This window comes from Zootermopsis nevadensis, unplaced genomic scaffold (assembly GCF_977971745.1).
Source record: "Zootermopsis nevadensis isolate Lab colony 2312 unplaced genomic scaffold, Znev_1.0 Znev_ptg000032l, whole genome shotgun sequence".
Taxonomy (NCBI): domain Eukaryota; kingdom Metazoa; phylum Arthropoda; class Insecta; order Blattodea; family Termopsidae; genus Zootermopsis; species Zootermopsis nevadensis.
The window spans coordinates 4,209,442-4,224,988 of record NW_028259164.1 but is presented as its reverse complement, the minus strand read 5'-3'; the positions used below and the strand labels follow the sequence as shown (position 1 = coordinate 4,224,988).

General features: G+C 44.2%; 1 protein-coding gene across 3 annotated transcripts; it reads right to left on the bottom strand.

Moving 5' to 3' along the window:
• Positions 1 to 5,000: 5,000 nt before the first annotated feature.
• On the bottom strand, positions 5,001 to 15,458 carry Ugt50B3 (UDP-glycosyltransferase family 50 member B3). 3 transcript variants are annotated; one of them, XM_022059742.2, is made up of 7 exons: positions 14,922 to 15,458; positions 14,151 to 14,321; positions 8,946 to 9,292; positions 8,304 to 8,804; positions 7,384 to 7,612; positions 6,468 to 6,687; positions 5,001 to 5,661 (listed from the first exon to the last, which is right to left on the bottom strand). In XM_022059742.2, exons 2-7 carry the CDS (start codon positions 14,200 to 14,202, stop codon positions 5,166 to 5,168), a joined length of 1,845 nt encoding a protein of 614 aa, XP_021915434.1. In that variant the 5' UTR covers positions 14,203 to 14,321; positions 14,922 to 15,458; the 3' UTR covers positions 5,001 to 5,165. The 3 variants fall into 3 exon arrangements, with proteins under 3 accessions (XP_021915434.1, XP_021915435.1, XP_021915433.1); XM_022059743.2 differs by lacking the exons at positions 14,151 to 14,321; positions 14,922 to 15,458 and adding an exon at positions 12,770 to 13,289; XM_022059741.2 differs by lacking the exons at positions 14,151 to 14,321; positions 14,922 to 15,458 and adding an exon at positions 10,816 to 12,710.
• Positions 15,459 to 15,547: the final 89 nt, after the last annotated feature.

The window sequence follows — 15,547 nt, the reverse complement described above, 5'->3', positions numbered from 1 at the left end:
ATATGTGCACGCGTCTCAACAAAACAAACACTTTGCCGCATGTCTCGGTCGTCACCTCAAAAGTGAGTGGCGGGAAGCTGCGATGAGTCCGTCTCTGTCGCGTGCAGCCAAATTGTACCTTAAGAAGACCCCATAAATATAACTGCAGGTGGTACATATAGTTACCACTGTGCTTCAAAGAGTTAAATGCATCTAAAAATATTTGAGACACGACCTGCAGTTTAACATTCCGTGATAAGAGAACTTTTCCATCACAGTGATCGTGTCGACAGCCATAAAATGCAGACGTCCTCTTCAGGAAATTCTGCCACGAGCTCTCGTACCGGATCCTGCCTGAAGCAAGAAATCGCCGCGTGAACCAATTACTTAGGTCAAGGCCAGCGGAAATCAGGCAGAGCCGTGCGTGAGACGACGCAGCTGCGATAATGATAAAACCTCCTCGTGATTATCTTTTTACAATTCAACGGATTACACAGCGTCGAATGAGAGGAAGACAATGAATAATGAATTAGAAAGGATGTGGAAGGAAGCGGTCGTGGCCTAATTTACGGTACCATCCCGGAATTTGCCTGAAGGGGCTGAGATAGCCGGGCTCTGAGCCGAGATTTTAACCCGGGACCTGCCGAACACGAAGCAGGCCTTTAACAGAACCCCGAGGATCAACAGAATCCTCCGTCTGTCCTAGTGCCAAGCCACACGGATCCAGTCCACGTACTCGCAACTTATTTCCATAAAACCAACCTCAATGGTATCCCCCATCTCCTTCTTGATCTTGCAAGTTGTCACTTTGCCAGAAACATCCTTGCTGTAAGTGAGATTTCAGCTTCTCACAGCGGCAAGTAATCTAGTAGAAACTGGCCGACGTTTCAGAGGTGCTTATTACCTACCATCATCAGGGCGATGAGTGCCCAATGATGCAGGAAGTAAGCACCTCTGAAACGTCGGTCAGTTTCTACTGTATTATACGGCGCGACATCCCGGAGAATTTTCGTCTTAATATTGCAACTCTGACACCAGATTCAATCGACCTACGAGTCCAGTCCGTCGAAACCTTTCACTGCATCAGCACAGCTGAGTGCGATGATGAAACCATTAATTCATTTTATGCCAAGTACCCAATGTTTCATGCTTTTCAACACAAAGCATTCGTCCAAAACGCAAAATGTAGGCGTTTGTGACACTGCATAAATGCCACTGACGAAGTTTCGCGTCGTAAATAATCCAAACACAAGAGAATTATTGAACATACATTAACTTGAAAACATCCAAGTTTCCCAATTAAAATCTGAGGGCCCACAAAATTGAGCCATCGTAGGTTTAGCTTCATGAAATTCTGAGGTCATTATTCAGTCTTTGTATAAATGTATTCAAATACATTAGGACTGTTCTCGTCACGTTATAAGCTCTAGATTTGACTGCGAAAGAAACTGTAGAACAGAATGCTTCACTGGGCTATTCAAGAAATCTGACTTCTGGAAAAGTATTCTAAACTTCCATGGTTTGCCCTATTAGATCACAGCGCATGGAGCATTATATTTGTTATTGACGCTGAGAACCAAGCAACGAACACACTAGGACAGTGAAGGACGCTGTCTTGCTGCTCTGGGTAAGGTCAGGCAGCGACGCGCGGCTTGGGAGGGGGCGCTGTGGAATGGGGTTCGTACTCGGCAGGTTACTGGTTTGAATCCAAGCCTGTATGCTCTGCTGTTTACCCATCCAGCAGTTGTAATTAGTTACTGTGTTTTATGCGGAAAGTCTGGATAATAAAGACAGGTGGATGGACTTTCGGACATGTAGATAGATAGAGATCTGTTCTGCCATAATCTTAAGCTCAGAGGGGGTTCGAAACATTTATTACATGAATAACGATCCCCTCATACATAAAAAGTAAAGATCGAAAGAGGTGTGTTATACATCTAACGCACAGTAAATTTTATTTCAACGACAATTAACATGAAACACCCTGTTTCAGCTCAACCTTCTTTTAAATGGGGGGGGGGGGGGTGGAGTCGCATAGCGTGTGTCACCAAGCAAGCTACCACAGCTGCAGTTTTAGTAAGTTCACTGTGACAAGAAATTCAGGAACGCTAAAATTGTTGAAATAACACGCACGTTGCATTCTGCATTCATGGCCAGTTGCATCGTAACTCAGTAAAGTCCCAAAATTTAAAAAGTTTGCTTGCCGCATTTCAACGTCAAACAGTGAACGAAAGTTCTGACAGCGTACAGAAGCCTGTCGAAATAACCGGCTCTTTTTAAATTCTAAATTACGCATGTCTTTTGAAAATCAGCCACGAGCACGTGATAAAATAACTCCACCCCACAAAGTATTCTTGTACCCAATCGGTAATAGTCGCCACAAACCTCTAATTAGATCAAGTGGCTAATAAAATATGCTCGGTACGGAATGATTTTCTGGATATGGACACTTGTTCTCGAGTCTTAGCTCTGTCTTCTTCTTCTTCTTCTTTTTATCTTTAAGTTTCATTTTTACGTCTCGGCCTTCTAAAGCCGGTCCACACCGACGCGCACTGCCATAACATAACAGCGGAACGCGAAAATGTGGACCCAGATTTGTGCCCGAAATTTTTAACAGAGTAATGTCAATGAAATTGACCATGTTTCGCACCCATACCACACAACAGGCAAAATCATTGTTTTGTATATTTTCATTTTCAGGTTCTTAGAAATCAGACGGGAAGACAAAATATTTTGAACTGAGAAGTAGCAAGCATTTCCATAATTTAATCTCCTCCTAACTTCCTCGTGAGTATCATTTTGAATCGTTATTGTTTTTCCCAAGTATTTGAACTTTGTCACACTTTCAAAGGATTTATTAGCCTCCCTAATGTCTGTCGCGTACATCGCGGCGTCCGCTACGACGTGGCTGGTCGCACACTGCGTCCCACCCCGGAGAGTGACGTAGCTGGTGGGATTTTTAGGGGTTTTGATGGGTTGTCTCAGGGATTCTTAATTAGCTTAGCGAATCGGTAGGCATGGACTCGAGTCTCATTTGGTGTCACGGCCAATTCATAACCTGCGTGATCGTTGATCTAGAAATGTTGATCCCGCGTCTCGCAGTCCAATCCTTGATGTTTTATGATCCACGGAGCATACTTGAGATAGCTTCCTCGCCCCTTCCGGGTCTCCCACTGGGGCTTTATTCTCATGGCCTTGTTTCCGTCGGTCTCTCGACTCGCAGTTGTTGACATCGCTCGGTTCATCCGTGTCTCCAGAGTCCTGTTCTGTCCTGGTTGTGACGCGAGGCTATGACGTCATTTACTAACCCACGTGGTATTACCACCTGATCGGGGCAATGACCTCCCGCTCGCCGATGTAGTAAGCCATCTTTGTCAAGGCAGAACTGACCTTTGTCAAAGCTATTTCTACAGACGCTGACGAAAACTGTCGCTCTGCTGCTTTAGCCATGTTTTCCCGACTCAAGCGGTCGTTTTCCAGGGTCGCGATGTGTCGACTTAGGGCGTCTACATGCTGGATAAACTTTCCTGGGCGGAATTCTGCTGTGAAATCAAACTCCGCTAATCTGAGAGACCATCTCATTAACCGGGAGTTGGTGTCTGAGAATTTCTTTAGATAAAGGTCGATGGTCAGATCGGGCTACGAACTGACGACCACGCAGATGGCTTCGGAAGTGACGTGTGGCCCACACTAGAGCTAAAAGTTCTAATTCACTAGAGCTCAATATCTGCTCGTGTTCGTTTAACTGTCCAGAAGCACAGGCCATGGGTCTTTCTTTCTAGCCTTTTCGCGTACTTTTCAGGAGTAGAACTGAAATCATCAAGTCATCTGTGTAGCAGATGACCTCCCTGCCTATTAAATCTCCCAATACTTTGTCCATCAGGGACTGAAACATCGCATAAACCAAAACATAAGCGATTATATTCGTAATGCCCAAAGGGTGCGCCAAATACAGTCTTTTCTGTCCTGAACCAACTGAATGTGGTTTAAACCCCCCAACCAATACCCTAAGATCCATTCAAATAAAATTGTCCCATCCATGAATAAGTCTTTAAGTGGTCTCTTCCTTTGAGTTCTTTCAACCAACATTTTATATGAATTTCTTGTCATCTCCATTAATGTTACATCCTCCTGATAATATTTTATGAAGTATAAATCCTAGTATGCATTTTCATCCAGCCTTCTACCTTTCACTTCACTTCTCTCTCTCTCTCTCTGCGAACTTGGCCACAGTAAATTCCAGTAGCGAACCCAATAAACTACATATTGCCCGGGAAAGAAGGGCATAAGTGAACGAACCAGAATCCGAATCTACCACACGCCTCGTAGCTGAAGAGGTAACGTATGAGACTATGGAGGACGACGTCGGCAGTTCGAGACCCAGCGGATTCTTACGGTAGTCTTAAGTTCTAGAAATAAGAGGAGGACAAAAACGGGTTTGGTTTTGTATGCTTAACCTTCCCGATTTCTGCCCTCTAAAGAAATTACAGAGGGTTTAAGTGGTAGGGGATATGGGAGCCTAAGATGAAAGAAGGAGGGGGTTATGCAAAAACATATTTATGAGGGCGCACCCAAGGTGGTCCGAACAGACATCATATCATTCCATTTCCAGGTCAACAATCTTTAACCAAAACCACGTGTTCAAAGCACTTGAGTCAAAAAGAAAGAATCCAACCAAATTCTGGCACAGCCTCTTCTACATTTTGCTTATACTATATTACATTATTATGGTGCATGGTATCTTTGTTCAAATTATGATTTGAATTCCATATTTAGGGTATTTTTGGCAATGCTACTCACTGATCAGGTTAGAGACATCTTTCATGGTAGGATATTAAAACTGCAAATGTGGTTGAAATAATATTTATATTTAGTATGTAATGTGTGAGAACAAGAATGATTAAATATATACATATGAATTGTTGGGTTCCCATTTTTTAGTCTTTAGAATTTGGTCACCCTGCCTCAGACTTCAGTGGATAAGCAAAGGAAAATTGGTATGAGATTTGTAACTTTGAATATCAAGAGTTTATTTCTTTATTTGGTACCAATGACAACAATTCCCATCCACTGCTTACAAAAGAGAAGATGCATGATATATAACACGTAGCAGAAGTACAGTCTTTAACCACATTTATATTCAGAGTTCTTACCATTAAATAAATCAAGAAATTTGGTCTCCAGGGTCAATGTAACTTTAAAGTTTTGGCCTGACCTTGAATCAGCTTCAGAGGTGAAGTTGCTGTGCGCACTGCATTTACCATTTTCATGCCGTTTGCACTCATGGCAACACAATCACCATTTGATGCAACAAGACCATTCCTAAAGTCCACCCCTGCATTGCCGGAGACTCCGCTGCCTTCTGATTTCAATTTCGTTTTCCGTCTTGTCAGTTCCTCCTCGGGCAAAGACTGCGGATTAGGAACAAAGCGTATGAGTAGTCTAATGGCGACACTGTTCAGTTTAATGAACAATTTCACGCAGATGTAACCCGCTATGAAGCAGAAGATAATGACGTCAATCAGATAATACTGCAATACGCTGTGCTCTTTGGCTGGAGATTGTAGATGGTAGGCACCTTTGTGCCTTAGTACATATTCTGTCCAGTAGATGGCACGATTCAGTGGATGTTCTGGTTGATCCCTCAGTAATCTTGAGCGCTTTCTCACACCCTCTCGGTACCTGTGAATGAATGATAACTGAATACATAATAGTCACAAAATAACCCGTGAATAACATCCAAGGATTCATGAATATTGTTCAAAACATTTAATTATGTAAAAAGTAACTTATTTTCAAGTAGGTGTATCTTTCTACAGTTAACAGTATATGGTTTTACAAGAATTAAACATTTATATTAAAATTAGATGCACTTATTTTCCACTTCTGCGATTTTGCATCCCTCACTCAAGGCAACTCAAGACCTCTAACCTACACATGCGAAAGCACCATTAAATAGCAAGAAACAAGAAAACGTTTTGATCGTGAATTTACTCTCAGTGTAGGAGACACATCATAATATACAGTCAATAGCAAACGTATTAATCATTCACTGCTATTTGTATTTCGTAAGTTACACAAAATCAAAAAATGTTTCATAACATTCTTTTATGCCATGTCTCTACCAATTTTACAAAACCCATTGAAACCGAATTTTGGACAGAAAATGTAAATGGATGAGACCACTTTGGAGACATATGCAAATGTGAAAGGAATGTATTAATACGGAGGGGATTCACTGGATTCATCTGGCTCAGGACAGGGACCAGTGGCGGGATCTTGTGGACTTCGTAATGAAGCTGCAGAGAACTTCTTCACTAGCTGAGTGAAAGTCAGTGCCTCAGGAAGGGTTCTTCAATATGGAGTTAGTAAGCTTATCAATAAAGCCCCTACATGGTAAAACATTAATTTACATGGTAGCCCTGGTACTGAAATCAAACTGAAAAAATAAAATAAAAAAGGTTGTGGTTAATGTTTTGTGTCCTCACTTTGGATCATGAATGACCTCATTGATGGCCCACACCAACTTCTCTGTAGTAAGGTCCTCAAGCTGCAGCATCAGGGCATAACCGTCCAGGACCGCCTTGGCTGAATTGGCATCGTGGTCACAGAACACTGGCATCGTCACAACTGGCACCCCGTGGTATACGGTCTCAAACATGCTCAGCAAGCCCCCGTGGGTCACAAAAGCTCGGATCTTATTGTGACCTACGGCAAGACCACAAAATAATTAAAACTTGATTTCCAAAGTACGTCTAACTTAAAAGCGTTGACAGCAGGCTTGCTTTCTGGATAAGTATTCAAGAACTTCAAAAGTACTGAAAAAAAATTAGTGGTCTACTCTGCGTAGAACCCAACAACACTCATTCCCACTGAGTGCTCCTTCCAGCAAAAAGCACTAGATTTTCTGCAGAAGCCACCTTTTAAATAAAGTAAAAGGCTTTGACAAAAGTTTCATGTTTTTCGACATTTTACAAAAACACAAAATTGTAGGACACAGCATTACATGGAGTTGGTTAACTGGAGCATGTTATGCAGTTAGATCTATGTTTCATTTCAGTTTAGTTTGCATACTTTCACTTCGTAATGAAATTGTTTTTTTAATTCATCTAACAGCAAAAAAGATATTCACTTCACAGAACAAAATGGTCAGAATTGTGGGCGGTGTCAAACCACACGTTTTACTCTCTTGGTGAATTTCTAATGACAGAAAATGACTCATAATGGTTTTAAAAGTTTTCTTGCCTTTGTACGGTATAAATGGGCAGTATAATTCATTTGTCGCAAAATTCAACAGGAATATTTCTCTTTCGTTACATGAACGATATTACTGTTCCTATCCTGCGAGACCCCTGAACATGCAGTTACAGGTTACGAACTGAACCCCTAGTGTTCCTCACTGACCCAATATGTCCTGCTGCGGCAACCACCGACTCAGAAGCACGTTGCTGGGCAGGTCAAGGACGCTGTTCTCAGGGGTCTCCCACTTCCAGATCACACGGTAGGGCAGCAGGGCGAAGGCTCTGAGAAATGTCATTCGGAGCACCTCAGGCATCTTTGCAGTCAGGACGGATGAACCCATGCTGACGTAGATGAAGCCCATCTCAGACCCTGACACAAACTGCTCCAGCTCCTGCAGTTTGTTAAAATTTTGTAGGATTGCTGTTTCACGGCAGTGAGTGCAAGAATGGCTGTCTTCTGGGTTGTTAATCCGTGTAATCTGGTAGAATTTTACCAGAATTTCAGAGGCCCTTGTGGTGAGTCATTGCCCTGATGATGGAGGCAGCTAGGACCTCTGAAACGTTGATAACCTTCTACCAGACTACACAGCGCAACAACCCAGAAGACAACATAATTTTTTAAACAGTTTTAAAAACTCGCTACATGAAGCGAGAAAGAAAACACAGGAACCAAAAGGCGCAATCCGTATCTGAATGAGTACATGCAGGCGTTCTTTGCACGTTTCAATTCTGACTGCTCCCAGCTGTTTCAAATAGCTCTGATGATGATGACAAAAAACTGGATGCACTGCGATCAATGTTACGTCTGTACACAACTATCATCGCTGGAAGAATAAGGACAAGAAATTTATAACACTAAATAAAGTTGCTGCACCTTAACAATAATCTGAAAGCAAATGCTTTTTGCTCAACCGAAGTAAATAAACTGGAGCACAGAAGTCCCCCCCCCCCTCTGGCTGTACGTCAGCAGTGAAGGCGTATGATGGGCGTGGTCGATCACAGCTCTCTGTACCACGGTGCACATACGAGAGGCAACGGAGCCTAAATCGAAATTGAAGTCGTCCAGCCTAACCTAACACTCACCTTCGGCAGGGGTTTCGTTGGTCTACAGTGAATGCAAGCTATTTCTGCGACGTTCGGCAGGTATGGTCTCGGGTACGTGACTGTAGCGTGTCCGTTCTGAAGGATAAAGCTAACATTCTTCGCCATGTCAAAAACACGTGGCATTGACGCGCCGAAGTAATTCTTCATCATGGCCTCCAAATACCAGCTTATGAACACTGAATGCACTATCTCTGTTCCTGTCAGGTACACGGTGTTCCGGACTCGGTCGATGAATCCCATGTCGTCAGTGAACGGCCTGGCAAAGAATGGTGTCACCGAAAAGGGCGCGGGACTGCCCCCATATGACACCGACCCCATGTAAAATGCCACACTGTTGAGGTACATGAATGGAGCACGGAAATGAAAGGCGAGACCAAGTGCGCACTCAGGGTAAGCACCGTCCAGTATGGCGAGGTCAAAGGAGCGCCCAGAGTTCATGAGTTGGCGTGTTTCAGGGTCCGACAGCACGGTGTCGCATGACTGGAAACAAGAGCAGAGTGACTGAGTCAAGAGCACGAATGCTTTTCAAGAAACAGCATTCCTGATCGAAGTAGAAGTTCCCAAAACAACACATTTTGTACCTCAGTTTCTTCCGCACTCACCAACGAGTGCCCTACTTACGTGATAGGCGTAGCGGAGCACGTCAGCAGGAGGCACAGCTTCTCTGCCACTCATCCGAACTCCCAGCAGGTCCCAGTTCGTGTAGTTCCGAACATAAAACACGAAGTTTAGAGGAGTGATCTCCTCTAGTCCTGCTTCCTCAGCGTCCGGAGGAAACGCGTTTAGAAAAGTTACGTTGTGGCCGCGTGATATCAGTCCACGTGCAAGTTCCAGGAAGGGGATCTTGTGGCTTTTGGTGCCCCCCATCGTAACCATGAGCACACGGGACCCACCTCCACAGCGACACCAGACGAGGACTGCACTCACCGCGTAGACCCACCGAAACGGATGCATTTCTCGATGTTTACCTGCAAATAACACAAAGAAACCCTCTACAAACCTCAGCACTACTATACTATCGGATTTTTACGCCGTGAGGAACCTGCTGTCTCCATCTTCAACCCTGGCCACACCCTTCAGCGGAGTGCCAAAGTGGCACAGTTCATTACATTAGCTGCAACATGCAATTACTTCCAAAGTTGGTTGCGCAAACCATTCTATAGGAATGCGTGTAGTAGGTTTTTAATAGCGCTGTATCAACTGTGGCTAATTCCAAAATACCATCTTCTGGTATGCAGAATGCAACTTCGTTCGCCGTGTACTCTCGTACACACGGCAGTGAGAACCTCAATCATATTACGTAACATGAGAAGTAGTTTGAATACGTAAACCGGGAACAAGGAATGAGCTAAGGCATCTTCAACGTAACACAGAGACGTATCTTCACATTAGAAATGTACAATCAACTGTAACGTTTCGGTAACTTTAAGATTTGCGTGAGGAGTCGAAGTAAATGCAAAACAGACGACCACGGAGTGCAGTCGTCAAAATCTTAAAACGGAGAATGAAGAAGATTCCTCCGAAACGTTCATAATCTGCCACGTGACTGCCTGGTGTCGCAACCCTCGGGCTCAATTCCATAATTACGCACGTTTATTCCAAACGTTGACAAAAGCGTTATTTTTTTACAGCTTACCAAGCCCTCGCCCCCTTTAGGCCTTCGGAGCTGATGATTATACGCCTAGACAACTTAGTGAAACTTTGGGAAGTCTGATGTTACGGTTCAACGACCAGCTTCCAACAGCAATGTCATGATAGTTATTTCTCTCACTCTCTCCCAAAGAGAAGCAGGTTTCCCTAGTAGATAAGTGTGTCGACTGTGATCTACAGGACGACAAGAGAACAAGGAAGATATTTCACAGATGAACTGCGGACGCTGAGGCACTTTGGATACGTCCAGCTTGAGAATGATATTCCTGAAAGCACGGAAGGCGAGCTTCCGAACAAGTCACAGTTCTTAAATGTTTGAGGATATCAGGATTCAATGCAAATCTTCGGCAGAACCTCGGTTGCATTCTAAGGGCAGCGCCTGGAGGGCGTGAGGAAGCCGACTAAAGGCCTCAGGCATGAATTTTCGTTATGATAAAGCATCCGAGAATCTTCCGTTGCTAGGCAACACCGATACTGGAAAACAAAGGGCCTGGTCTGTTTAGCTACCTAACGGACTTCTGGAACCTCTTTAACACGGGCATCAATGAAACTACAAAAACTTAAAGGCGACAACCTAAAACATCTTAATCGGAAGATGACCTTAATGCGACAAGCAGTCCTGTTGCCTACAGACTTGAGTTTTTGCCGTCTTCAGTAGGTACTCATGAACATCCGCTTCGAAGTTATTCTGCGACAAAATGTCAGTCGTTCTGTTCGGGAATCCTGCACTGTTGACGCCACGACATTGGGTGCCAAGAAACTAGAGCAATTTGCTAATGCTAACCAAGAAACACAAAGTGCCGTATTCCCAGCACGCGATTCATCACGCCGCTGAACTCACCGTTCGATGTCCAACCGCCAAATCCGCTATGGATCGCCGTCGAAACACTCGCCTTGCCCTTGTGCTGGAGCAATGAGGTTGCTGTCTGCTCGGTGAGAGCAATTTCTCCCACGGGGTGGGAGCAGGCGATGAGACGTTTCAAAGAAAATAAAAAACAAACGTGGGCGGGCCGAGATATGAGGGAAAGAAAGAGAGAGAGAGAGAGCGACCGCCGTGTCATTATGAAGAAAGTGCGACCATTCAAGACGTTTCGTTACAACCTCCTGACTGCCTGATGGACATATTATTTTCACAACCTACTTCTAAAAAAAGTCTAATGAGGACGTTTTAGAAACTGTCTTCATATTCGGCGTTCAGATTGTATGACTTTCGCTCAGATTATCTGCCCATATAAGAACAGCCTTGGCGCCCAAATCCCCTTCAAAACTGTTCACCGATGGCGGGAAATCATTTTAACCCAATGCGGTCCCTTTTAAATACCACTAAGCTATATAAATTCAAGTTCTATTATGAACTGGTTTGATTTTGTTTTATAACTTGCATAAAGCGGAAGAAGCTTTGCTGAATATGGTGAAAATATGTTCTGAGAGGATCACAGTTCCTCTTGTTTGAAAACTGACCGTGTGAAATATTTTTCACGGACTGTACCACTGTCGCCAGTGAGATGCGTAATAACTGGTGCCTTTCTGCGTCCTGTCGTTCCGGTTCAAAACAAGGAAAGTGAAACACAACACGAAGTGTAAACGATAAAGTCACTACACATAAAGAATGCTTGATAAGACGACGATTGGATGTGTGTATGTCAGTGGTGGATTGCTCTATGCGTCAAAAATAATTTAAAAACATAATTTCCTACTAGGAAGATGGGATATTTGTTTTATAATCTTATCAGACATAAAATATTAATATTCTAAGTAAATACGACAGCCACACACCCGATGGTATTCCTTCGCTTTATGATGTACGGCAAAACATTGGCTTCCTTCGACACGTCAGAATAAGTTCCTCCTTCCTCCTTTCACTATTGTGAGGCACACGAAGTCTAGGATAGAAAAGGTGCAAAGAAGAAGGCTTGGATGATGTGATGACAGCCTCAGTTTGACTCCAGATCACGTATAAAAATTCGCTAAATACGCGGCGGACTCAGTCCGACGTAGGGCCCCAAGGGTTAAAGCAATACTAAACCAAATCTTCCTTGAGAAGCTGACAGTCGCTAATGTAGCAGCTCTCGCTTTATTTCTGCTTATGGCCAATTTGATGGTTGTTGAGAATGACTGTGAGGAACCAAAATGTGGGGATTTTGAAGAAAACCAGATTGATCATCCGTTGGACTGGCCATGACCGTGGGAAACAGAAGGCGGGTCAAGGGCGCACGACCTACACAGAATACAGGAAACTCACTCACTCTACGGCGCAGGAAATTCTTTAAAAAGTCGACTGTATACTCGGCTTGTCAAATAATAGCCCACTTCCTTTAAGGAACCCGAAGGTTCTTCACCGTGTTCACAAAAGCCCCGCCGCCGGACTCTATCCTTAAAATCAAAAGTGCGTTCGCCGTTAGAGATGTCTCTCATTTAAAGTACAACCTACAACGTCATTACCTGGCCGTTGATCACGACCTTCGACGAGTACCTCAACCCTACCTCTGAGCTACCCTGAGAGCCGATTTACAAAATCCCCAAACCCCATCATCCTCTCGCTCAGTATCAAGGCGTGTACAATGCGCAGACAGACAGGACGCGAATGAGGACATAAATGCGAGCTCAACAGCACGTCCTCAGACATAAAAAACAGTAATCGGCGAATAAGCACAAACCGGCCGGAATTAGGTCGGCACCACTCGCTGCAAAAACGCGTCGGAACTCACAGAAACACTTCTACGCAATTCGAAGCCACGGAACACGCACTGACGTGCCCGACGGAAAAAGCTTTTCTTAAAACTGCGTTACTTAACTGCATAACCACATATTGAGGGACGCCCCAGAGCAGAGTTCGACTGCACCGACACAATGGCCGCCTCGTCTTCACTGCTTTGACTGAAGAATAGGCCAAGGTGATCATCAGATGGGCCCAGCCAAATAGGATGTGCGAACAGATTAGTTTCAGACTAAAAAGGACGCGTCCTTCATTGGTCCTCCGTGGACTGAATGCTGATTTCGGGACACAACACACAGTTGCATCACCTAACTGATAATTATGAAGCTGAGAAAAATGGATACTCCGTGCACTCCACTGATTCATCAGACGTAATTTTATCGTGTTTCTATATCTTGCTTTTTACTATTAATTTCGCCTTGCGTACCCAAGAGACACCACTTCAGACCTACAGAAACGTTCTGTTGTTCACGTCGCACACTCTTCATCGCCATCCCTTGCCTTTCCCACATCTGACCTAAACTTTAAACAGGAAATCTAAACCCAAATGAAAAAGGATAACTTAAAACAACAAGTTCTTACAAACAATGAAACATTCCATCATAATCTTTTAACATCATTTCACTCAATTCGTTTAAAAGACATTTCTCAATATCGGATGGCCGGTGCATATCAACATACAGTTCCTGGTTCATTGTGAATGCTCTGGGAATTTTGTTTGCATATGGGGACAGGCCCACCGCTGAAAAACCGCTGGCTATGTGGAACACGTGAAAATTTTTAAGCATGAAAACAAATACAACTTCTGCTACAATATAAACAATATTTTGCCAGAAGAGATTGGCCAATCTAATGACGGTTTCGATTCTCAAAGCGGATTGGGACTTCTCTGTTTACTGCCATGTCCAGAGCAGCATTTGGGCTCACGACCTTCCTATCCGATTGAAGCTGGGCCGAAGTACGACAGAACTCCTTGCCCAGGAAAGACAAATTTTAGAACATGCCAGTGCAGAATGTGGCGGTCGCAAAGTACTTAACATTTGTACGGTGGAGAAAGAGGGGCGACCTTGGTGGGGTAGTCGTGTAGAACTGCTCCTTTGACCAACTCGAGAGGCAAGCAGTCTTTCAGAAGACTCATTTAATAACGTTATCACCTCTTACCTTTCAAATTCCAGTTTCGTTGGAGTGGACGCATGGACAGGGATTCGGAACGATGCTAACTTACAGAAGGAAATATATTTCTAAGGTAATGTTAGCTTCCACAACTTAACAAAGAAAAATAATATACTTCGATTACTTTCTTAATAATGCATAAGAATTAAATACATTATAGGTGACGTGCGGTCAGCACGACGAACCCCCAGCCATTGCTAGTTTTCATGACCGGATTACGCTACCCATTGTAGCTCCCAATTTCCACATAAAAGTAATATGGGACTTGAAGTGAATGATACACTCACACGTGACTGAAGGCTTCTCATCCTCGGGTCCACACGCGGTCCAGCCGAACATGAGACGCTGCTGTTGAATCTTGGGGTTTGTCGAGGGGGTGGCGGCGCACGGGATAATGTGATTCGGTAAAGGAACGTCTGCCGTAATGTGACGATCACATGCTGACGCCCTCCAGATCACTAAAAGGAGGACACTTGATAAAGTGCTTTACGCAGTCTTCTTTTATTTCATCTCACACGGAACACATTCATCCTCCAGACCACACCCCACAAATTAAAGAAGTCATATTCCTAGTCTCATCCCTCGCCCCAGGCCAACAGACAGCTGGCCAGTTATCCACCGCCACCCACGAACACAACAGACTCAGAGGCCGAGGGTGGGATGACTATCCCACCCCTAGTTCTAACTTCTGAACTTACCCTACAATAAGTTTGAAATATGCCTCGCAGTCATCACTTCAAGCTCTGCCCCATCCAGTGGATCATGAATCATACTGACACACAGACATGTCCAACCCGTAAGGTATTCTTCAGTCACACCAGGGCATGACTACCTAAAAACGCCCCCACTCCAATAACATTTCCATTTAAGCTCGTTGCATAATATTGCTTCTAACTGTACTCTGTTTTAAAAATTGACCTCTTAATCTTCATATGGATCCACCTCGTTGCCAAACGCTACAATTTAACCTTGACCCCATTTAAATGTTGTGTTCTGACCAAATTCCCCTGCAAAGTTTATGCACAAGTGACAATTCATCAAATGAAACTAGGAAATACCGTCATGTAAACCCTTGAAGACCGGGAGGAGTCAGACTCGTCCCGCGCTCTTATGCCGGCCGCCTGCCGTTCCCATAACCCTGTGACGCCCACTTCCAGCAGTGCCAAGTTCCTGTAATGCAATTTATGCTGCCACGCCGGTAGTCCGAACAGCCGCTCACGCGCACGTAAAGGCCGGCAGTCGGGCGAAGTCGACCTGAAAATCTCACCAACCGGCGTCACAATGACTGCCAGCTTCTCAACAAAGCTGGAACCACAATTTATTGCACCGGTTGCCACTCCGTATGACCAGAGCAATGGTTTCTTGTTGCGCTCGTAAGTGAATCTGGCAATGGCTTCAGCTTGATGATGAGCTGTAAATCAGTGATGAGTGCCTTGGGTATGTAGAAATGATGCAACATATCACCACTGATGACACTATGATAGCCCCTGCGCCACTGGTGGCTCAGCCAAAATATTGATTTGCAACGACTACGACCTGCACGAGGCAGGGAGCAAGGTGCGACGACATGACTGCTCATTCCAGTAGGGAAAAGTCAGCACATGACAACACTGACGGACTGCACCATAAATTTACAAATGCCAGTGACAAACTTAAAAATCTATAAAGTAGCGAACGATCATCA

What these genes read in the sequence shown, in the direction of transcription:
- Ugt50B3 (XM_022059741.2), bottom strand. Translation starts at nt 11,035, where the DNA reads ATGACACGGCGGTCGCTCTCTCTCTCTCTCTTTCTTTCCCTCATATCT. An exon ending in GCCGCAGCAGGACATATTGG is followed by an intron (nt 6,688 to 7,383) that starts GTCAGTGAGGAA and finishes GTCTTGCCGTAG; the next exon opens with GTCACAATAAGATCCGAGCT. An exon ending in GAGGTCATTCATGATCCAAA is followed by an intron (nt 5,662 to 6,467) that starts GTGAGGACACAA and finishes ATTCATTCACAG; the next exon opens with GTACCGAGAGGGTGTGAGAA.